The sequence below is a fragment of the Melanerpes formicivorus genome, unplaced genomic scaffold (assembly GCF_026170545.1).
Source record: "Melanerpes formicivorus ecotype bairdi unplaced genomic scaffold, bMelFor1.0.p_v2 SCAF_14, whole genome shotgun sequence".
Lineage (NCBI taxonomy): Eukaryota > Metazoa > Chordata > Aves > Piciformes > Picidae > Melanerpes > Melanerpes formicivorus.
The window spans coordinates 725,019-747,530 of record NW_027142366.1 but is presented as its reverse complement, the minus strand read 5'-3'; the positions used below and the strand labels follow the sequence as shown (position 1 = coordinate 747,530).

At 64.7% G+C, this 22,512-nt stretch overlaps 1 protein-coding gene across 2 annotated transcripts; it reads right to left on the bottom strand.

Moving 5' to 3' along the window:
• Positions 1-192: 192 nt before the first annotated feature.
• On the bottom strand, positions 193-22,512 carry LOC137445069 (mesothelin-like). Of its 2 annotated transcripts, none has more exons than XM_068146484.1 (28): positions 22,402-22,512; positions 19,360-19,400; positions 18,763-18,784; positions 18,621-18,648; positions 17,409-17,493; positions 16,585-16,746; positions 15,953-16,155; positions 15,001-15,092; positions 13,464-13,594; positions 12,876-12,997; positions 12,025-12,196; positions 10,963-11,178; positions 10,689-10,859; positions 9,163-9,309; positions 8,857-8,906; positions 8,103-8,223; positions 7,706-7,791; positions 6,837-6,966; positions 6,392-6,582; positions 5,669-5,759; positions 4,510-4,621; positions 4,118-4,305; positions 3,762-3,908; positions 3,413-3,546; positions 2,899-3,023; positions 2,032-2,126; positions 1,258-1,447; positions 193-752 (listed from the first exon to the last, which is right to left on the bottom strand). In XM_068146484.1, exons 1-28 carry the CDS (start codon positions 22,442-22,444, stop codon positions 658-660), a joined length of 3,390 nt encoding a protein of 1,129 aa, XP_068002585.1. In that variant the 5' UTR covers positions 22,445-22,512; the 3' UTR covers positions 193-657. The 2 variants fall into 2 exon arrangements, with proteins under 2 accessions (XP_068002585.1, XP_068002586.1); XM_068146485.1 differs by having other exon boundaries at positions 4,118-4,302; positions 22,402-22,511.

Genomic DNA, 22,512 nt, shown 5'->3' with positions numbered 1-22,512 from the left:
GGGCTCAGCTCACCGGTGCTGAGCTGCCAGCACCAAAGGCAAGGCCCTCGGGTCCTGGCTGCTGGTTAGCCCACGGCCCAGGGAAGCAGCAGGCACCCCTGGGGCTCCTGCCCATCTCCTCTGGACTGCTGCCTGCAGGCATGAGGCAGCCTGGACAAGAAGAAGACAACAGCAGCTCAGCAGTTTGCCTCTGGCACTTCTCACTTGGTTCCATTGTTCTTCACACCCAGGGGAACACCTCACTGCCCCCAGAGGTGCTGGCAGTGGCAGGAGGGAGTTAGTGATGCTGTGATGCTGGCTCCTGGGGAGCTGCAGCTGTTAGGATCCAGGAGAGCCAACCTGCTCACCCTGAAACCCACCAGGCTGTGAAGCAAAGGATTGCCAGCAGTTGCTGGTGTGCCTGGGCCCCACCTGGGCCTGGTCTGTGCAAGAGGCAAAGGTCCTGCCCCCAGCAGCCTCAGGCTCTCCTTGCAGACAGAACACTGGGGGTGGGGGGCGGGGGGGGAGTGATCTGAAGGACAAAGCTACCTAAAAGTGAAGCCTGGGCTGTGCAGTAGGGACCTGGGGGCACTGAGCACCCAACCCCTCCCCCTCAAGGGGTGACTGTCCCCAGGGCCTCCTGCAGGTCACAGGCTGCTCCCTTCCAGCTGGCTCCCTTCATGCCAGGATGGACAGCAGCAGGCAGCTGGTCAGCAGAGCAGGCAGCAGGCGGAGTGTGGCGGCCACGGCACCCAGGGAGGCTGAGGATCGAACTGGAGGAGCAAGAGGGGAGAGGAGTGCCAGGAAAGCAGTGACTGAGCTGCTCCCCACGGGGCAGAGCTTCTCCTTGTGCCATCCTTGCCTTCTGACTGGCAAGCAGCCAGCCCTGACAGCAGCACCAGGCCCTGGCCCAAATGCAACACATGGCAGAGCAGCAAGGGAGCAGAGGCTCAGCCAGTGCTGATGCTCTGAGCCCTCACAAGCTTGCCTCTGGCACTGGAGCCAAGGCTCCAGGCTCCCCAGCAGAGGGGAGCTTGCTGCCCCTCAGCACCAGGAGGTGAAGGGAGGAGGTGGGCACTGCCCAGTGTGCTTTGGTGGCTGGGGGATGCCCAAGCTGTGCAGGGAGCAGGAGCAGAGCTGCTTGGCAGCGCTGCCCAAGGCCACCTCTGCCTCTCTCTGGAAGCTCTCTGCTTCCATGGGGTGGCTTTTGCCCCCCTGGCTGTAGCCCCCAGGGGAGTGCTTCGAGCAGGGCAGCCAGAGAGCCACCAGGACACATACCCTGAGCTCTGGGGAGGGCAAGGTTGATGTAACCTTTCTGTGTGCCCCCAGTGAGGCCAAGCTGCAGCTTCTCCAGCTCTGCCTGCCTCTGCCTCTGGATCCACTGCCAGATGGGAGCTCTGTGCTGCCACTTCTTCAGGTCAGGAAGGTTAATCCCCAGCAAGCCCTGGACCTCAGAAGGTGTCAGGCTCTGGGACACATCAAAAAGGAGGCATTAAGGATGGAGATAACACCTCTGAGCCGTGGAGGTTTCTCTTAGCAGGAGCAGGAGTGAGGAAGACAAACGTCTGGGGGGCTGAGGCTGAGCCTTGGGGAATCCTGAAGGGGATCAGGTGGGAAGGGACTGCCTGAGGTCACCCAGCCCAGCCCCTGCAGTAGGCAGGGACACCTCCCTGAAGCTTCCTGCAGGTCAGGGGAATGAAGGCAGTGGCTCCTCAGAGTCCTCTGCTGAGCTCTCCTGTGCCCAGGGGGGGTCCTGCTCCCTGCTCTCTGCACTGAGCTCTCTCCCGAGGTGATGATGCCACTGCCAGCAGCCAGTGAGAGCTGCAGGAGCTGTGGGCTGGACTCTGCTGATTGCCTGTCCCCTGCTCCTGCCACAGCTGCTGTGGGAGCCTGCTCTGGGGAGGTCCCCCCCGGGCTGCCCTGGCTCCAAATCTCACTTTCCAGGCTGGGCCTCCCCTTGGTGCTGGCCTAGCACTGACCTGAGCTTGGTGCCAAGGGTGACCTGAGCCAGCTGCTCAGCATGAATGTGAAGAGCCACAGGCTCCAGCTCACCATCAGGGAGTCTCTTCTGAGGTTCACCAGAGTGCTGATGCCCATGTTCAGGTTCCTCCTGCTCAGGGCTCGCAGATCAGCTGCAGGAGCCCCCCCTGGGATCAAGCACAGAGAGCCCTGCAGGGGGGGTGGAAGGGACCCCTGGGGACCACCCACTCCAACCCCTGCTGAAGCAGAGCACCCACAGCAGCTTGCCCAGGAGCACACTGGCCAGGGGGGCCAGGGGAACAGCCTGCTCCAGGGCCTGCAGCTCACACCAGCTGAGCTTCCCCTGAGGCAGCAGTTTGCCTTTCCCTCTGCCAGCCAGGCACAGAGCCTCCCAGGCTGCTGGGGGTAGGAAGGGATCTTTAAAGCCCACCCAGTGCAGCCCCCTGCAGGGACAGCCCCAGCCCCAGCAGGCTGCTCACAGCCCCACACAGCCTGGCCTGGGCTGGTGCCAGGCATGGGGCAGCTCTCTGGGCAGCCTGGGCTGGTGCCAGGCATGGGGCAGCTCTCTGGGCAGCCTGGGCTGGTGCCAGGCATGGGGCAGCTCTCTGGGCAGCCTGGGCCAGGCTCTCACCACCACCAGGCTCAGAAGTTTCCTCTTTCTCTCCAGCCTGAATCTTCCTCTTTCAGTTCAAGCCACCCCCCCTGTCCTGCCACCACAGGCCCTGCCCAAGATTCTGTCCCCAGCTCTCTGCTCAGCCTCTGGAAGCCCAGCAGGAGGTCTCCCCCCCCCCCCCCCGGAGCCTCTCCTTCTGCTACCAGTTGGGAAAGATGAACCAAGCTGGCTTTGACAATGCCCAAGTCTGGGCTGGTGTTTGATACCCATCCAGGCTCTGGCTCTAAGGCCTCTCCTTCCCCACACCATAAATGTTCTTTGCATACCAAGGTAGGGCTCAATAAGCTCATAGTAAGCAGGGAAAGGCTGCCCAGAGAAAGCCCTTTTGGCTTTAGCATATAAGATGTCCTTTGTAGTCTCAGAGCAGGCTGCAGGGTCCAGAGATGCCACTCTGCAGGGGAAAAAGGATGGAGACCAGTTGGGAAAGCCCCCCAGGACCACCCAGCCCACCCAGCAGCCCAGCACCACCATGGCCACTAAACCAAGGCCCCAGATTTCTTGAGCACCCCCAGGGCTGGGGACTCCACCACCTCCCTGGGCAGCCTCTGCCAGTCCCTGACCACCATGGCAGGAAAGAGACTGTTCCTGTTCTCCCTCCAACCTCAGCCCCCCCTGGTGCAAGCTGAGGCCATTTCTGCTCATCCTGTCCCCTGGTAGCAGAGGGAAGAGCCCAAGCCCCTCCTGGCAGGACAGAGCCAGCTTTCAAACAGGGCACAGGAGCAGGAGCTGAGCTGCTTCCCCCTCAGGGCTCCTGCAGGAGCACCCCAGCAGCTGACTCACTTCAGGCTGCTGGGCTCTATCATGCTGAGCTCAGCCCCATCCAGCAGGCAGAGGTAGGTGCTGCCAATGGCCTCCAGGGCGGTGGCATCCAGGGGGTTGCCCAGGGCCAGGTAGCGTCGGATGGCTGCGGAGGCCTGGGCAGGGCAGGAAGGTTGCCAAAGGTTAACCCGGCCCAGAGCTCCTCCTCCCACCAGCCAAGGGCAGCCACATGCAGTGGAATCGTTTCCCAGGGCTCTGCCTGGCCCTCAGGGATGGCTCAGCCAGCTCTGAAGCCATTAGACTGGTTTGAAAGCAGCAGCTGCCCCAGCAGGGAGCAAGGGAGGGCAGGGAAGCCACCCCCAGGCCCTACCTGCTGCTGAGGGGGCTGGCTCCTGAGGATGCCAGCCAGGGCATCAGCTGAAGTGATGTTCCACCTGGAGACCTCCTCAGGAGTGACAAAAGAGAGGAGCAGGCCCAGCTTGGGGAGCAGGCTTGCAGGGTAGCCCTCAGGGTATGTCTGTGGAAAGAGCTCAGGTCACTCTCCCCGGGCTGGGGCTCTCCTGCTCTGTGCACAGCCAGCCTGGGGGAGCCCCAGCAGCCAGGGCTGCCACTGGCTGTCAGGGCATGCAGGACTGCACAGGATGTGGCCAAACACTGGAAGAGAAGCCCAGAGAGGTGCTGGGGTCTCAGCCCCGGGGCACAGCTCAGCAGCCAGGCTGGTGCTACCTCGTCCAGGTGCTGCTTCAGGGCAGCCAGCTGGGGGTCACTGAAGGGGTAGACCAGGATCTGGCTGAGGTAGCTCTCCAGAGAGACGTTCCTCAGGCAGGCACGCAGCTCTGCTGGGCTGTAGTAGATGTTCATGGTGTCATCCGCGAGCACCTCCTCAGTTATCTCCTTCCCGGGGGGGCAACCTGCTGAAGCAGTTATCAGACCTGGGCAGTGCCAAGCTCTGGGTGCTGCCCCGCTGGGCATGGGCAGCGACGGTTCCACCCTCCTCCTCCTGCTGGCTGCCCCAGCCCCCAGTGTCTCCCAGCTCCGCTCCAGGAGACTCTGAGGGACCAGGGTCAGCCGATGCCAGCGGGCAGGCTGCCCGCCCGGGCCGGGGCAGGCTCCCTCACCGTCGGCTCGCTTCTGCCTGCTGGGCAGCAGCTCCGCGGCGATGCTGGCCAGCTCCTCCCGTGAGAGAGGGGAATCCCGGGCGGAGCTTTTCAGCCAGAGGGTTAAAGCATCCTGCAAGGGAAAGGGTTCATCGGGAGGGCACCGCGGCCCCGGGGCCCCTACCAGCAGCACCACAAGCTCCAACCCAGCTGCTCTGCCACAGCCCCACGGGCAGCAGGCTGCTGCTGTAGCAGCCTCTGGACCTTCCCCTGGGGACCCAAAGGCAAAGCTCAGAATGCTTCAGTCCTGTCCTGCCCCCTGCCCCATCCATGCTGCCCCCTGCCCCCGAGGCACTGGCACAGCAGTGCAGAGATGCTGCAGGCTGGGCCGGCAGGGCTGACACTGCCCAGCGGAGCATGACCTGGGGGTGAGCAGCAGCAGAGGCAAGATGAGGCCAGCAGCAGGGCCAGGGGAGGTGTTTGCCCCTTGTACCCAGCACTGGTGAGGCCACACCTCCAATACTGAGCCCAGAGTGGGGCTCCTCACTCCAAGAAGGACACTGAGGGGCTGGAGCCTGTCCAGAGAGGAGAAAGCTGCAGCACAGGGCTGGGGAGGAGCAGCTGAGGGATCTGGGGGGTTCAGCCTGGAGAAGAGAAGCCTGGGGGGGAGACCTGATTGCTCTCTGACCCCCTGAAGGCAGGCTGGGGTGAGGTGGGGGTTGGGCTCTGCTCCCTAGCACCCAGTGACAGCAGAGCAAATGGCCCCAGGCTGCAGCAGGGGAGGGGCAGGGTATGGGGGAAATGTCTTTGCTGCAGGAGGGGTCAGGGGCTGGCAGAGGCTGCCCAGGGAGGTGGTGGAGTCCCCACAGCTGGAGGTGCTCAGGGAGCTGTGGCCATGGCACTGGGGGCCCTGGGGGTGGTAGGCTGCTGGCTGGACTGGAGGATCTTAGAGGTCTGCTCCAACCTTAGTGCTTCTGTACAGCTCCTGCCCCCTCCCACCTCTGGTGCTCTGCCCCCTCCCACCTCTGGTGCTCTGCCAGCAGGCAGGGGAAGATGGCAGTGACCTGGGTCTGCAGCTGCAGGCTGGCAGCCTGCTGAAGCCTCCCTCCTCACAGACCATCCCCCCTGGCACTGGCTGAGCAGCCCCCAGCAGTGCCTCCCAGCTCTGTGAACAACTCACCCTGGGGATCTGCTGCAAGATGCTGTGATCCAAGACAGAGATCAAGCCACTGAGCTCCTTCAAGGTGAGAGCTGACCACTCTGCAGGGGGCCTGCACACAAACAGAGGAGCAGGGACCAGCTGCCAGGGATGGACAAAACCCACCTCAGGAGCTGCCAGGATATGTCCCTTCTCCCATCTGGATTGAAATCCCAGCCCTCCTCAGCTGCCTCCTGTCACACAGAGCCTCATTCCCCCAGAGCAGGGGCAGGGGCAGGGGCAGCCAGAGGAGGAAAGGGCATCTAACAGAGCCATGCCTTTCATGAAGCCCCAGGAGGTGCTGCTGCTTACTACCACCCAGCTCAGAGTAAGGAAAGCTTTTGCCTCCCTGGGCAGCAGCTCTGTGAGGTCCAGCCAGGGCTCCACCAAGCAGGGGGCAGCTAGGAGGAGAATGTTTCCTGGCAGCCAACAACCAGCAGCCCAAGGCCAGCCATGCTCCCCAGCACAGTGCCTGGCAAGGCTGGGGGCTGAAGAGCAGCCCAAAGGGAAGGATTCTGTCAGTGGAGCAGGTGAGAGCCAGAAGGGACACTGTGAGTGGGACCCAGCCAAAGCTTCCAGCTGGAAGCATTCAAAGAGAGTGAGGAAGCCCCGAGGGGAACCCAGAGGCAATGGGCTGAGTGTGGGGCTGGCCAAGGCTTTGGTCAAGGGAACTGCTCTGCTGGTGCCCAGGAGGAATATCCATACCCAAAGGAGGTGTTGCCACTGCTGAGGACACTCCTAATGGCCTCCTCTTGCTCAGGCAGGAAGGAGCCACAGCGGCTGAGGTGCTTCAGCAGGTGCCCCCCAGAACTCCTGATGTGCTGCCCCCCCAGCTCACAGAGCAGATGGCCCAGGAGCTCTGCACTCTCCTCATCCACCTGGGGGCCAGGGACTCCCTGCAGGGCCACAGGAGAGAGGTGCTGAGCAGAGCTGGATGCACTGCAGAGGAAGAGAAGCTGGGGAGGCTCCACTCTGGGAGGGGTTCAAAGCCACTTTGGCTGTGGTCCTGAGCAGCCTGCTCTGGCAGGGGCCCAGGGCAGGGGGTTGGAGCTGGATGATCCTCAAGGTCTCTTCCAACCCAAGCCAGTCTGTGACTCTTGAGCCCCAAGTCCTCCCCAGCCTTGTGCAGAGCTCCCTCCCCACCACCCACCAGGCATGCCAAAGCCTCCAGGAGCAGCTCCTTCCTCTGGGGTGATTCTCTTGGCAGAACATCCAGGTTGGCTTCCCCAATGTTAGCAAAGAACTGCACACAGCTTCCTGTGGCTGCATAGTCTGAAGGGCTGGAAAGACAAAGAGCTGAGCCCTGCTGAATGGCAGCCAGCAGCTGCTCAGGGCTGAGGCTCTTTGCTGTGCACTGCATCGGGCAGCTCAGCTCCACGTGGGTCAAGCCTTGGCTACAGCACACAGAGGGGAGCTCCTGGAACAAGGAAATCCACTCTGCTGCCTGCAGGGAAGCTGGGCAGGGCCTGGCAGGGGTAAGCCCAGGGACAATGGCTCTGAGCTGGCAGAGGGCAGATTGAGACTGGAGATCAGGAAGAAACTCTCCCCAGTGAGGCTGGGGAGAGCCTGGCCCAGGCTGCCCAGGGAGGCTGTGGCTGTCCTCTCCCTGGAGGTGCTCAGGGCCAGGCTGGATGCAGCCTGAGCAGCCTGGGCTGGGGGGAGGGGTCCCTGCCCCTGGCAGGGGGCTGGGGCTGGAGGAGCTCCAAGGTCCCTTCCAACCCAACCCCTTCTGTGAGTCTGTAAGAGCAAAGCACAACCACAGAGGCCAGGGAGCACTAAGCCCACACACTGGTTCCAGCCCCTAAAAGCCAGACTGAACTGCAGCCTGGGAGTGCTGAGCTCAGCCTGGTGGTGGTTGGCTCTGAAAAACCAAAGCCCCTCAAGCTTGTTGGAAGCCTTCTGGGATGTCAGAGCTTTTGTCCCCTGGCAGGAGGCCTGGATCAGCCCTGAGCAGCTCTGGAGCCAGCCCTGAGCAGCTAACACCTCCTCCTGCCCCCACTGCAGGTGGTAGCTGCTTACCTTAAGAACAGCAGCAGCTCCTTGGGGTAGCTGTCCAGGTCCTTGGGAATCCCCTGCAGGGTCACCAGCTTCACCAAGCAGCTCAGCTGAGAGGCACCAAAGGAAGGAAGCAGCATGGAGAAACGACACAAAGAGCTCTTGCTCTGCCCCAGGGTGAGGGAAAGGGAAGCCCCAGCAGCAAAGCCAGAGAGCAGAGGGCTTGGCTCCAGAGAAATCTGCCAGCTGGGGCTTGGCTTCCCCTGGCTCCAAGGCAATGCAGCCTGGGGAAGCAGAGCCAAGGGCAGCCCCACTGGCCCCAGTGCCCTCAGCTGGCCGTGGGCTTGTCCTTGCTGACCTGCCCTCACTGCCAGCTGCATGGCAACATCACACACAGCAGAGCCAGGGCGTGGGCACTGACCTGCTCCTCTCCTAGCCTGACCTCCTTCTCCTTCATCACTCTGGCCAGCTCCTGGAACCTTGCTGCTGCTGTCTCCTGGGCAGCTGCACAGGTGAAGCCCTGGAGGACTGACTGGGAAAGCCTGAACGTTCCCAGGGGGGAAGAGAGGGGCAAAGAGGTCAGGAGCAGGTTCAGCCCTGCTCTCCCAGGGGTCAGTGACCAGCACAGCCAGCAGGAGCCTGCCCCAGGGCCAGAGCTGAATGCTCCCCAGGCTCCAGCCCTGCAGACCTGCTACCCTTGCCCTGTGCTGGGGAAGAGAAGCATCCCAGGATGGCTGCAGCTGGCAGAGACCTTGAGGGTCCAGTGCAGCCATCACCTCCCTCTGCCGAGGCTGGTGCTGAGCCATGTCCCTCAGCACCACATCTCTGCAGGGATGGGGATCCAGCCACTCCCTGGGCAGCCTGGGCCAGGCTTTGAGAACCCTTGCAGGGAGGAATGTTCGATCTGAACACTCCCTGGGGCAACTTCCTCCCATCCTATCACTTGCTCCTGGGGAGAAGAGACCAAGCCCCAGATGGCCCCAGCCTCCTGCCCCCCTGAACATCCTGCACAGCCTGGGGAGCCCAGGGAGAAGTCCTTCCACTGGAAACAGAGCTCCATGGAAAAGCTTCTGATGTGAGGTCAGGAGGCTGATGTTGGCTCCAAGGGAGAAGCAGAGCTCCCAACCAAAGCCAACACAGACCAGGGACGAGGGCAGAAGGCAGAGAAATGCTACCTGCTGAAGTCAGGCTCTGCCTTCATCACATCACTGAAGAACATGGCAGCCTGGGGAGCAAAGGCAGAGCAGCAGTGCTTCATCAGCTGCACCTCCTCCTCCAGAGCCCTTCCCACCCCACCTGGGCACTGCCACCCTGGGTGCCCTGCTCTGGGTGCCCTGCTCCAGCACAGGGGCTGGGAGAGATGATCTCCAGGGGTGCCCCCCAGCCCCCCAGCACTGGCACTGAGGGGATTCAGGCAGGCTTGCAGAGCAGCCTCCTAGCTCTGCACAGCCCAGGGCTGGCAGCAAGCATCAGCACATTACCTGGCCTGGGGTCCAGGGCTTGCTGTTGAGGTCCTGGATGTTGGGCTCCTCTTCCCCAAAGACAAGCAAGGACTTAGGAATGTACCTGGCCAGAGCACCAGGGACACAGGGAACCAGCTCAGCAGGGTGGCTGACACGGGAGGAGATCTTCAGCAAACAAGAAAATCCCACCCCAGCTGTTAGTCAAACAGAGAGGCTAAAGCAAACAGCCAGGCAAGGCCCCTGGGGGCCAGGAGCCAGGCAATGCCCCTGGGGGACAGGGGCCAGGCAATGCCCCTGGGGGACAGGAGCCAGGCAATGCCCCTGGGGGACAGGAGCCAGGCAAGGCCCCTGGGGGCCAGGAGCCAGGCAAGGCCCCTGGGGGCCAGGAGCCAGGCAATGCCCCTGGGGGACAGGGGCCAGGCAATGCCTCTGCAGGACAGGAGCCAGGCAATGCCCCTGGGGGCCAGGAGCCAGGCAATGCCCCTGGGGGCCAGGAGCCAGGCAATGCCCCTGGGGGACAGGAGCCAGGCAATGCCTCTGCAGGACAGGGGCCAGGCAATGCCCCTGGGGGACAGGAGCCAGGCAATGCCCCTGGGGGACAGGAGCCAGGCAATGCCCCTGGGGGACAGGGGCCAGCCCTGGGAGGATTCACACCACCAAACATTTCCTGTTTGGCAGCCATGGGATGGAGAGAGCTCCTGGGAGCCACTGCCTGGGGTCCTGGTGAGCAGGAACAATCCTCTCCCTCCTCAGCTCCTGGCTCTGTGCCCTCAGAATGTGTAACCAGCTAAGGAGGGACATGTCCTTCCTCCCTGGCAACTCCAGCCATGGCTCAGCTTGCCAAGGGCACACTGCAGAGCAGCCCTCTCATCAGGTGGCATTGCCCTGCTCCCTCACACAGGGACATGCTGCAGGAGGGACCTCTGGTGCCCAAGGCAGCTCAGAGCCTCCTACCAGAGGGAAGCTGAGTGCCAGAGCTTGAGAGCTACCCAGGCAACGTGAGAGGAGAGGCAAAGGGCTGCCCAAATCCTAGACAGCTGCATGGGGGATGAAATGAGGCTGCTGAGGACCAGCTGCCCCACAAGGGACTCCCTGAGGCACCTTCTCTCCTCACATGGCCCTGAGGGGTCAGCTGCCCCACAAGGGACTCCCTGAGGCACCTTCTCTCCTCACATGGCCCTGAAGGGTCAGCTGCCCCACAAGGGACTCCCCAAGCCTCCTGCCCCTCTCCTGTGCTCTTACACCGAGCCATGGCAGTGGCCTCTCTCCTGGAGCCCCTTGTCAAGTCACTGGGCAGGACCAGCCAGGACCACCCTGTCAAACCTCTGCTGCCTCTGCCCTTGCCCCCAGGAGGCTGTCAGGACACACTGGCCAGGGACACCCAGAGGGAGAGGGGCTTGAGACGTTTGTCCTGCCGCACGCTCTGGCAAGGCCACACAGCCCAGGGGCCAGGGGCTGCCAATGCCTGGCCCCAGGTAGCCAGCCCTCGGCTCTGGCTCAAGGGAGCTTTGCTGGGCTGTGAAGCCTGCAGGGAAAGGCCTCACCTTCTCCACAAGCATCCTCTTCAGAGCAGGGGGCAGAGCCCCCAGGTGCTGCGCGAAGCTGGGCAGCCGCACGGCTTCCAAGACGGCTTCCGGAGGCAGCCTGCGGAGCGCGGCGCTGCCCAGCCCGGGCACCAAGCTGCCCAGCCCTGCCAGGCTCTGCCCATCTGACACCTGCAAGGCACCAAAGGCAGCCCTCAGCACCCCCAGGGCCGGGAGCAGCCTGTGTGCAGCGAGCACAGCAGGCGTGGGGCGCCCCTGGGGGCCTCAGCCGTACCTGGTAGCCGGAGCTCAGCAGCTTGCGGGCGATGGTGCTGGCCTGCTCAGCACTCCAGCCACGAACGGCAGCCAGGGCAGGGAGAGCTGCTGCCAGGTCCTGAGCACTGATCCTGCTCTCCAGGTCAGAGATGGAGAGGCCAACTGCAGCCTGGCCCAGGGCACGCAGCACCGCGGGGGGGAAGTGCTCAAACTTCCTCACCAGAGAGGATGCAACCTGCAGGAGGCCCCAGGCAGGGCAGCAGCTCAGCAGCAGGGAGCTGAGCAGTTCCCTGCAGCCTTTGGGTGTGTGGAGCAGCCTCAAGGTCCCCCTGGGGAGGCTTAGGCTGGTCATGAGGAACAACTTCTTCCCCAAAAGAGTTGTCTTGCCCTGGCCCAGGCTGCCCAGGGCAGTGGTGCAGAGCTCAGGGCAGTGGTGCAGAGCTCAGGGCAGTGGTGCAGAGCCCAGGGCAGGGGTGCAGAGCCCAGGGCAGTGGTGCAGAGCCCAGGGCAGGGGTGCAGAGCTCAGGGCAGTGGTGCAGAGCCCAGGGCAGGGGTGCAGAGCTCAGGGCAGTGGTGCAGAGCCCAGGGCAGGGGTGCAGAGCCCAGGGCAGGGGTGCAGAGCCCAGGGCAGGGGTGCAGAGCTCAGGGCAGGGGTGCAGAGCCCAGGGCAGTGGTGCAGTGCCCAGGGCAGTGGTGCAGAGCCCAGGGCAGGGGTGCAGAGCCCAGGGCAGGGGTGCAGAGCCCAGGGCAGGGGTGCAGAGCCCAGGGCAGGGGTGCAGAGCTCAGGGCAGGGGTGCAGAGCCCAGGGCAGGGGTGCAGAGCCCAGGGCAGGGGTGCAGAGCCCAGGGCAGGGGTGCAGAGCTCAGGGCAGGGGTGCAGAGCCCAGGGCAGTGGTGCAGAGCCCAGGGCAGGGGTGCAGAGCCCAGGGCAGGGGTGCAGAGCCCATGCCTGGAGGGGTTCCAGAGCCCTGGAGCTGTGGTGCTGAGGGTTGGTGCTGAGCTGGCAGTGCTGGGGTCAGGCTTGGACTCCATGACCTCAGAGGGCTCTTCCAACCACAAGGACTCTGTCACTCTGTGCTCACCTGCAGCTCCTCTCTGCTCAGGGAGGAGGGAGCTCCCTCTCTGCTCATTCCTCTCTCTGTCAGGTTCCAAGGGCAGTTCTCAGTGATCCTCTGGGCCAAGCTCAAAGCCTCATCCCTGCTCAGGTTGCTCACTGCTGAGGGGCTCAGGCAGCAAACAAATCTGTCTGGAAGGCTGCAGGTGGGAGACAAGGAGGAGAGGTTGTCAGGGACTGTGGCAGATCCTTCCTCTTCTCCTGAGGATGCCCTTTCCAGGCCATGTTTGCCCTGACTGATTTGAGCTCTGGTGCTGCTGACACCCTGCCTCCAGAGACCACCTCCAGTCCTGGCTTCAGCTCTGGGCCCCTCACTCCAACAGCAACCAAGCTGGGGAAGGGTCTGGAGAGCAGGGCTGGGGAGCAGCAGCTGAGGGAGCTGGGGGTGTGCAGCCTGGAGGAGAGACTAAAGCTCTTCTCCAGACCAATGGAGAGCTCACTGTCCTGAAAGGAGGTTGGAGCCAGGTGGGAGTTGGTCTCTTCCCCCCAGTCTCAGGTGACAGAACAAGAGGAGGCAGCCTGAAACTGTGCCAGGGAGGGACAGGTTGGAGATCAGGAGCTGCATGTTCCCTGCCAGAGTGGCCAGGGCCTGGCACAGGCTGCCCAGGGGGTGGTGGATCCCCATCCCTGGGGGTGCTCAGCAAGCTGTGGCCATGGCTGCTGGGGACAGGGTGAGGGGGCCCTGGGGGTGTGGGGCCCTGGGGGTGTGGGGCCCCGGGGGTGTGGGGCTGCTGGTTGGACTGGCTGATCCCAGAGGCCCTCTCCAGCCTGGTTCTGTGTCTCTGTGATGCAGGCAGGAGTCTGGGGCAGGTCTCATACCTGGCCAGGGGGAAGTCAGGTGCAGAGGTCAGCAGTGAGGTGTAGAACACAGCTGTCTGCCAGGGCAGGGTGAGGTTGCTGACCATCTGTAGGCTCAGAGGGTCCCTGGCAAAGGTTTGAAGCTGAAGGGTTGAGAGGGGAAAACAAACACACAAGCCAGGTTTAGCTGCCTTAAGGCAGGCCTGGGCAAGCCTCCCCACAGCATCTGGGGTGATGTGCTGTCTGCGGGTCACATCCTGAGGCCCTGCTCACCCTGGTGCTCTGAGGGCACTGAACTGTGTGAGGCAGCCAGGCAGGAGAGCTGCTACAGGACTTGGTCCTGCCCCTGCAGCCCTGCTCAGCCCTGCAGGCAGCTCACTAAGCCAGGCCCCAGGCTTGAGATGAAGCTTGGGGCTGCTCCCCCACCCCCTTGCTGCCCCCAGCTTGCTTCCTGCACAGCTCCAGCATGAAAGCAGCCTCTGGGCTGCTCTGCCTCTGGCTGTGCTGAGGACAGGAGCTGCAGAGAGAAGCTATCAGCTCCCCCATGGCTCCTGGGCAGGGCAGGGATGACCTCTGCAGGCAGAGTGCTCTGGGTTTGGCTGCACTTACTGTTGGCTCATCCCCCAGGAGCTGCAGCTCTGCAGCAGTAGCATGCTCCAGGAAGGGCCCAAGGTAGCTTCTAAACCAAGCAGTGGAATTCAGGCCTGGGAGGGCTGCACTGAAGCATTTCTGCTGAGCTCCTGCAAAACAGAGCAGTGACCTGAGGGAAGCAGTGGGGCCTGGAGGCTTTCACAGGCAGACTTCTGCCTACCACAGACCTCAGCCAGCTGAGAGTTCCCTCAGTGCCTCTGGCCACCCATCAGGCTGAGAGCCAAGAGCCTGCTGGATTCCAGAGGCACATGGCACAGGCCAGAGGCCTCATCCTGCCACAGCCCTCCCAGCATCTCCTCCCCAGTCCCTCTCTTCCTGCGTGCCAAACCTGCCAGAAGCCTTGCACAGGACAGGACACTTCCTGCATGCCAGCTGCTGCCTGGGGACAGGGCTGGGCCCCAGCTGGGTCCCCTGCCTGAACTGAGGTCTCTCAGAAGCAAAGCCAGCAGCATGCCTCCCCAGCAGCATGCCTCCCCTGCAGCATGCTTCCCCAGCAGCATGCCTCCCCAGCAGCATGCCTCCCCAGCAGCATGCCTCCCCAGCAGCATGCTTCCCCAGCAGCATGCCTCCCCAGCAGCATGCCTCCCCAGCAGCATGCTTCCCCTGCAGCATGCCTCCCCAGCAGCATGCTTCCCCTGCAGCATGCCTCCCCAGCAGCATGCCTCCCCAGCAGCATGCCTCCCCTGCAGCATGCTTCCCCTGCAGCATGCCTCCCCAGCAGCATGCTTCCCCAGCAGCATGCCTCCCCAGCAGCATGCCTCCCCAGCAGCATGCTTCCCCAGCAGCATGCCTCCCCAGCAGCATGCTTCCCCAGCAGCATGCCTCCCCAGCAGCATGCTTCCCCAGCAGCATGCTTCCCCAGCAGCATGCCTCCCCAGCAGCATGCTTCCCCAGCAGCATGCCTCCCCAGCAGCATGCTTCCCCAGCAGCATGCCTCCCCAGCAGCATGCTTCCCCAGCAGCATGCTTCCCCAGCAGCATGCCTCCCCAGCAGCATGCTTCCCCAGCAGCATGCTTCCCCAGCAGCATGCTTCCCCAGCAGCATGCCTCCCCAGCAGCATGCTTCCCCAGCAGCATGCTTCCCCTGCAGCATGCCTCCCCAGCAGCATGCTTCCCCAGCAGCATGCTTCCCCTGCAGCATGCCTCCCCAGCAGCATGCTTCCCCAGCAGCATGCTTCCCCTGCAGCATGCCTCCCCAGCAGCATGCTTCCCCAGCAGCATGCCTCCCCAGCAGCATGCCTCCCCTGCAGCATGCCTCCCCTGCAGCATGCCTCCCCAGCAGCAGTCCCTGCCTTGGAAGCCAGCAGAGGGCTGGCTGGCTGCTAATCAGGCAAGCAAATGACCCCTGCCAGCCCCCAGCCCTGGCACAGCCCCAGTCCCAGCTTGTCTCCCCTGGGGAGGCAGCAGGAGTGACAGCCCTGGCACAGATCACAGCTGACCCTGCAGCAGGGGCTGAGAGCTTCCTGCAGCTCCTGAAGGAGACCCCAACCATTTACCAGCCTGGAGGAGGTAGTGCTTGATGGCAGCATAAAGGTTCCTCTGCTCCTCCACTGGCAGCTCAGGGTAGATGCCACTGAGGGAAGCCACTCTGGAGGTGAAGCAGAAGGGAAGACTTCTCAAGCACAGATCCCCCTCTGCCCTTGTGAGACCCCCACCCCCAGTCCTGCATCCAGGCCTGGGGCCCCCAGCACAAGGACACTGAGCTGCTGGAGTGGGTCCAGAGCAGGCCATGAAGGGGAGCAGAGGGCTGGAGAGCCTCCCCTCTGGGGACAGGCTGAGGGAGCTGGGGTTGCTCAGCCTGGAGAGGAGAAGGCTCCAGGGGACCTCAGAGCAGCCTCCCAGTACCTGAAGGGCTCCAGGAGAGCTGGGGAGGGACTTGTGAGAAGGGCTGGGGGGGTGCAGGAGGAGAGGGGATGGCTCTGAGCTGGGAGAGGGCAGATTGAGTCTGGAGAGGAGATGGGGAGAGCCTGGCACAGGCTGCCCGGGGAGGCTGTGGCTGTCCCCTGCCTGGAGATGCTCAGGGCCAGGCTGGATGAGGCCCTGAGCAGCCTGGGCTGGTGGGAGGGGTCCCTGCCCCTGGCAGGGGGTTTGTCCCTTCCAACCCAACCCATTCTAGGACTCTGTGTCTCTCCTGGCAGTGAAGATGAAGCCAGGGCTGGATTCTCCCTTGCAGACTGATGTGGTCAGCCAGGTCCCTCTGCAAAGCTACTGCTGTGACTTCCCTCCCCAGCAGCCCCCCATGCCTGCTGGGGGGCAGTGGCTGACGCTGGGGGGCAGTGGCTGATGCTGGGGGGCAGCCACAGCTGTGCTGCAGAGCCTTGGAGGAGGCTCTTCAGAAGCCTTGGCTGGGCCCCCAGGGGTGCACAGCCCTCTGAGGCTTCCTCCCCTCGCCTCGGGGGGCTGAGCAAGGGCTCCCTCCCTGCTGAGCTGTCTGTGGCCAGCACTTACATCCCCTGGAAGGTCTCACACTGGATGTTTTTGGCATGGAGACAAGCAGCAAGCTGGGGCTTGGCCAGGAAGGGCTGGAGCCCACCATGGAGCCACTGGGACAGGAGAGCTGGGCTGCCAATGCCTGGCACCTGCAGCAGCCTCTCCCACAGCCCGTTGAAGAAGATCAGGCTCCACTCCAGGGGGAGAGGCACATGAGAAAACTGCAGGCAAGAGATGAGGAGAAGCAGAGAACTGAAGTGACTGTGGCCTTCCACAGCCCCCCAGGAACCTGGGGAGCAGGAACAGCGCCAGCCCCAGCCCCAGCCCCAGCCCCCCTGGCTGCTGAGCCTTCCACCCCTGCAGCAGCTCCAGCCCAGGCAGCCTGTGGCTCACTCTGGAAGCCCAGAGCCGTGCTGGCCCTGCAGGCAGCAAAGGCTGCAGCAGCCGAGGGCCTGGGCTGGTGCTGCTGGGGCTGTGTGCTCTGGGAGGGTGCCTTGGGCTGGCCCCTCGGGGGCAGCCCTGCAGGGGAGGCTGGGCTGAGCCCTGCCGAGCTGCAGGCAGCCTGCTGGCGGCTGGGGGAGCGCTGCCTGCCCACCCAGACCACCGCGGGGCGCTGTGAGGGGAGCAAGCAGCTGGCTGTGGTCACCTACCCTCTGGCTGAACCTGGCCAGGGCAGCTGCCAGCTTCTGGGAGTCGTACTTGGAGAAGAAGAGAATGGAGAACTGTGGGTCCAGGGCACCGGGGGGCCTGGGGGAGAGGCAGGAGTACAAGGACGGGAGGAAGTCATCCTGCAGGTCCTGGAGCCAAGCTCTCTGGAACAGAGGAGGGAGACCCAGAGATGAGGGAAGCTGTGCAACAGTGGGGGTGCTGCAGCACTTCAGCTCCCCCAGGGCTGCTTCCTCCCCTGGAGACCTTCTGCTGGCCCTGCAGTACCAAAGGGGCTGAGCAGAAAGCTGGGGCCAGGCTTCTGAGCAGGGCCTGAGGTGACAGAGCAAGGGGGGAGGGCTGGGACCGACAGAGGGAGATCCAGACTGGAGAGAAGGAAGCAACTTCTGCCCCTGATGGTGCTGAGAGCCTGGCCCAGGCTGCCCAGAGAGCTGCCCCACGCCTGGCACCAGCCCAGGCTGCCCAGAGAGCTGCCCCACGCCTGGCACCAGCCCAGGCTGCCCAGAGAGCTGCCCCAGGCTGCCCAGAGAGCTGCCCCATGCCTGGCACCAGCCCAGGCTGCCCAGAGAGCTGCCCCAGGCTGCCCAGAGAGCTGCCCCATGCCTGGCACCAGCCCAGGCTGCCCAGAGAGCTGCCCCAGGCTGCCCAGAGAGCTGCCCCATGCCTGGCACCAGCCCAGGCCAGGCTGTGTGGGGCTGTGAGCAGCCTGCTGGGGCTGGGGCTGGCCCTGCTGGGGGCTGCACTGGGGGAGCCCCAAGGTCCCTTCCCCCCAGGGCAGCCTGTGCCCTGAAGCAGAGCCTGCCATTACCTGAGCACAGGCAAGCTGCCCAAAGGTGAGGCTGCAGGGGGGGGCTTGGCCATGAGCTACCTCATGAAGCATCTCTGGGCTGGCACTGGGGGCAAAGCAAAGACATCACCTCCAGCCCTGGAGCAGCTGGGGGCAGAGGTGCTGGCAGCGAGCACCCTGCCAACACCTCTGCAGGACAGGCAGGAGCAGGGGGCACAGCTGCCCCAGCCCCCAGCCCCAGCAGGCAGGGAAGGCTGCCTGGGCCCCCTGGCCACGGCCTTGGTGGGGGTCCAGCACAGCCAGTGAGGAGCAGGAGTGGTGCCAGGCAGGCACAGCCCACAGGGCAAGCAGAACACACTGCAGGTGGCAGCAGCCTGCTGGCAGCCCGGGGAGAGGGCAGGTGGAAACTGAGGACCCTTGGGCACAAACCAAGTCCGGTGCAGGGCTGAAGAGGAGCTGCTCCTCGCCCCACTGCTTGCCAGGCTCAGCCCAGCAGCAGTGCCAAGGCTGCTGGCACCGCAGGGGCCTGCCCTGCCTTCCTTTGTCCTGCACAGACAATGCCCCAGGAGGGAGCTTGCCCTCCCCCCTCTCAGTGAGTGCAACCGGAGCCCTCCCTGCCCACAGGCAGCCCTGGGCCCTGGCAGGGAGGCAGCTCACAGGGCACTGCCATGGCGCTGGGGGCACGGCTCAGTGCTGTGGTGGTGCTGCCCTGACCTCAGAAGCCTTTCCCGGCCTGGAGTGGAAGCCTGGGCTGGAAAAGGCCTTTGGGATCACTCTGCTCTGTGCCTCTCTGCTCCTGGCTTCAGAGGCCTCCTGCCCCCCAGTGACATCTGCAAACCACTGGCACTGCAGGGAGGGCACTGCCAGGAGGGCACTGCCAGGGAGGGGACTGCTGGGGAAGGGCACTGCCAGGGAGGGGACTGCTGGGGAAGGGCACTGCCAGGAGGGCACTGCAGGGGAGGGCACTGCAGGGGAGGGCACTGCAGGGAAGGGCACTGCAGGGAGGGCACTGCCGGGGAGGGCACTGCAGGGAGGGCACTGCAGGGAGGGCACTGCCAGGGAGGGGACTGCTGGGGAAGGGCACTGCCAGGGAGGGGACTGCTGGGGAAGGGCACTGCCAGGAGGGCACTGCAGGGGAGGGCACTGCAGGGGAGGGCACTGCAGGGGAGGGCACTGCAGGGAGGGCACTGCAGGGAGGGCACTGCCAGGCTCCTTGGCTGGTGGCTCCCATACCTCCTCACCGAGGCACACAGGGCAGATTCTGCTTCCCAAAAGAGAGAGAGAGAGAGAGAGAGGTCAGGGAGCTGTGCCAGGCCTGAGCACCCAGAGCCAGCTCTGGAGGTGCCTGGTGGGGACTGCCCGGGGAGGGACTCACCGCTGCCGGCAGGGCTGGGGCACTGCGCCGGGGGAGGGAGAGGGAAAGACCTCAGCATGCAGCCCGGAGAGGAGCACTGCCCCCAGCCCGGCCCCCTGCCCCCTGCCCCCTGCCCCCAGCCCCCTGCCCCCAGCCCCCTGCCCCCAGCTCCCTGCCCCCTGCCCCCTGCCCCCAGCCCGGCCCCCTGCCCAGCCCCCTGCCCCCAGCTCCCTGCCCCCAGCTCCCTGCCCCCTGCCCCCAGCCCCCTGCCCCCTGCCCCCAGCCCCCTGCCCCCAGCCCCCTGCCCCCAGCTCCCTGCCCCCTGCCCCCTGCCCCCTGACCCCAGCTCCCTGACCCCTGCCCCCTGCCCCCAGCCCCCTGACCCCAGCCCCCAGCCCCCTGACCCCAGCTCCCTGCCCCCTGCCCCCTGCCCCCAGCCCCCAGCCCTGCCCCCTGACCCCTGCCCCCAGCCCGGCCCCCAGCCCCCTGCCCCCTGCCCCCAGCCCGGCCCCCTGCCCCCTGCCCCCTGCCCCACCCCACTCCCACCCCACCCCTGCCCCATTCCCATCCCACCCCCACCCCACCCCTGCCTCCTCCCCCCCCAGCAGCTGCCCTTACCAGGTGAGTCCCAGCAGAGGCTGCAGCAGGCTCCTGCCACCCTGCAAGGCAAGGAGCCAAGAGTGCAGCAGCAGCCCCAGGCAGAGCCCCAGCGCCCTGCCTGCCTCGGCACACCCTGCACACACTCCTGTGCCTCCTCCTGGGCACAGGACTGCACTGAGTCCTCCCTGCCAGACCTCCCTGCTCCCTCCCTGGCTCTGAGGCAGCAGAGGCACTGCTCTGCCCACCCCAGGTCAGCCTGGCAGAGCAGGCACAGGCTGCCACAGCTGGCACAGGCTGCCACAGCTGGCACGAGGGACTGCTGCACCCCTGCCTCCAGAGAGGAAAAGGCAAGGCAAGGCAAGGCAAGGCAAGGCAAGGCAAGGCAAGGCAAGGGGCAGACGACCCTCCAGGGCCAGTCCCCCCCCAGGGCTTCCCTCCCCAGCACCCCCTGTGCACCATGAGCAGGCTGGGGGGGCCCAGGCTCACCAAGCTCCTGCTCCCATCCTGCTTTCAGCCTTGAGGCTTCTGTTCCAGACAGTCCCCACTGGCAGAGGCTGCCCAGGGGGGTGGTGGAGTCCCCAGCCCTGGGGGTGTTCAGGAACCCTGTGCCCATGGCAGCTGGGAGCAGGGTTTGGTGGCCACGGGGGGGCTGGGCTGGGGGTTGGACTGGGTGCTCTCAGAGAGCTTTTCCAGCCCAAAGAGTGCTGTGATTGTACCTCCAGGGCAGCCAGGCCTGTGCTGCACTCACATTTTCCCTGCCAAGCCCTCAGCTGGGTGGGATCCACCTCAGCCCTGCAGAGCACACAGGTCACAGAGGGTGGCAGTCCTCATGCCAGTCCTGCCCAAGAGCTGGGGGAAGCCAACCTGTCCCTGCTGGCTCTTGGCAGGTCTGCACAAGCCCTCCACCTGCCCCCTGGCTCCCAGCTCTGCCAGGGCTGCTGCTGGCAGCTCCCCTGCCAATAGCACACAGCTGGAAAGGAGGCAAAGTGCAGGCCTGGGAGAGCAGCAGGGGCACACAAAGTCTGCCTGGCATTAGCAGCTTTCACCTCAGCTGAGGGAGCCTGCTTGGGCAGAGCAGAGCCTGGCCCCAGCCTCCTGCCCCCCAGCCTTTAGCTCCCAAGGGCTCCCCTCTGGGGCTGCTCTGCTGCAGGCTCTCAGCCCCAGGGCTCTCAGCCTCTGCTGCTCCCAGAGCTGCTCCAGGGCCCCTCAGCACCTTCCCAGCCTCTGCTGGGCTCTCTGCAGCACTTCCCTGGCTCTTGAACTGGGGAGCCCAGGGCTGGACCCAGGGCTGCAGCTGTGGCCTCACCAGGGCAGAGCAGAGGGAGAGCAGAGCCTCCCTTGGCCTGCTGGCCACTCTCTCCCATAACCTCCCATGGCTGCATGCTGAGCCAGGGGCCAAAGGACAGCACCAAAACCATGGCTGGAAAGCAACTGCATGGAGAGCCCTTCCCTCTCCCAGGCAAGCTGTGTTGCTGTGCTGGACAGAGAGATGGCAAGGGAAGGCCTCCCAGCAGAGCCATCACCCCCATAGCAGAGTCATCACCCCCCCAGGAGAGCCATCACCCCCCTAGGAGAGCCATCACCCCCCCAGCAGTACTCACCCAGGAGAGCCATCACCCCCCCACAGAGCCATCACCCCCCAACAGAGCCATCACCCCCCCACAGAGCCATCACCCAACAGAGCCATCACCCCCCAACAGAGCCATCACCCCCCAACAGAGCCATCACCCCCCCACAGGGCCATCACCCCCCCCAACAGAGCCATCACCCCCCCAGCAGAGCCATCACCCCCCCACAGAGCCATCACCCCCAACAGAGCCATCACCCCCCCACAGAGCCATCACCCCCCACAGAGCCATCACCCCCCCACAGAGCCATCACCCCCCAGCAGTACTCACCCAGCAGAGCCATCACCCCCCACAGAGCCATCACCCCCCAGCAGAGCCATCACCCCCCCAGCAGAGCCATCACCCCCATAGCAGAGCCATCACCCCCCAGCAGAGCCATCACCCCCCCAGCAGAGCCATCACCCCCATAGCAGAGCCATCACCCCCCAGCAGAGCCATCACCCCCCCAGCAGAGCCATCACCCCCCCAGCAGTACTCACCCAGCAGAGCCATCACCCCCCACAGAGCCATCACCCCCCACAGAGCCATCACCCCCCCAGCAGAGCCATCACCCCCCACAGAGCCATCACCCCCCACAGAGCCATCACCCTCCCAGGAGAGCCATCACCCCCCCAGCAGTACTCACCCAGCAGAGCCATCACCCCCCACAGAGCCATCACCCCCCCACAGAGCCATCACCCCCCACAGAGCCATCACCCCCCCAGCAGAGCCATCACCCCCCCAGCAGAGCCATCACCCCCCCAGCAGTATTCACCCAGCAGAGCCATCACCCCCCACAGAGCCATCAGCCCCCCACAGAGCCATCACCCCCCCAGCAGAGCCATCCCCCCCCCAGAGCCATCACCCCCATAGCAGAGCCATCACCCCCCAGCAGAGCCATCACCCCCCCAACAGAGCCATCACCCCCCAGCAGTACTCACCCAGCAGAGCCATCACCCCCCCAACAGAGCCATCACCCCCATAGCAGAGCCATCACCCCCCCAGCAGAGCCATCACCCCCATAGCAGAGCCATCACCCCCCCAGCAGAGCCATCACCCCCATAGCAGAGCCATCACCCCCCCAGCAGAGCCATCACCCCCCACAGAGCCATCACCCCCCCAGCAGAGCCATCACCCCCCCACAGAGCCATCACCCCCCACAGAGCCATCACCCCCCACAGGGCCATCACCCCCCCAATAGAGCCATCACCCCCCCAGCAGAGCCATCACCCCCCAGCAGAGCCATCACCCCCAGCAGAGCCATCACCCCCCCACAGAGCCATCACCCCCAACAGAGCCATCACCCCCCAGCAGAGCCATCACCCCCCCAGCAGAGCCATCACCCCCCGAGCAGAGCCATCACCCCCAGCAGAGCCATCACCCCCCCACAGAGCCATCACCCCCCACAGAGCCATCACCCCCCCCAGAGCCATCACCCCCCAGCAGTACTCACGCAGCAGCAGGAGGAAGCTCAGTGCTGGGACCAGGGCTGCCATTGCTGCAGAGGTCTTCAGTGCCCCCAGGTGCAAGGAGTCAGCTCAGTGCAGCCAGGAAGAAGCAAACA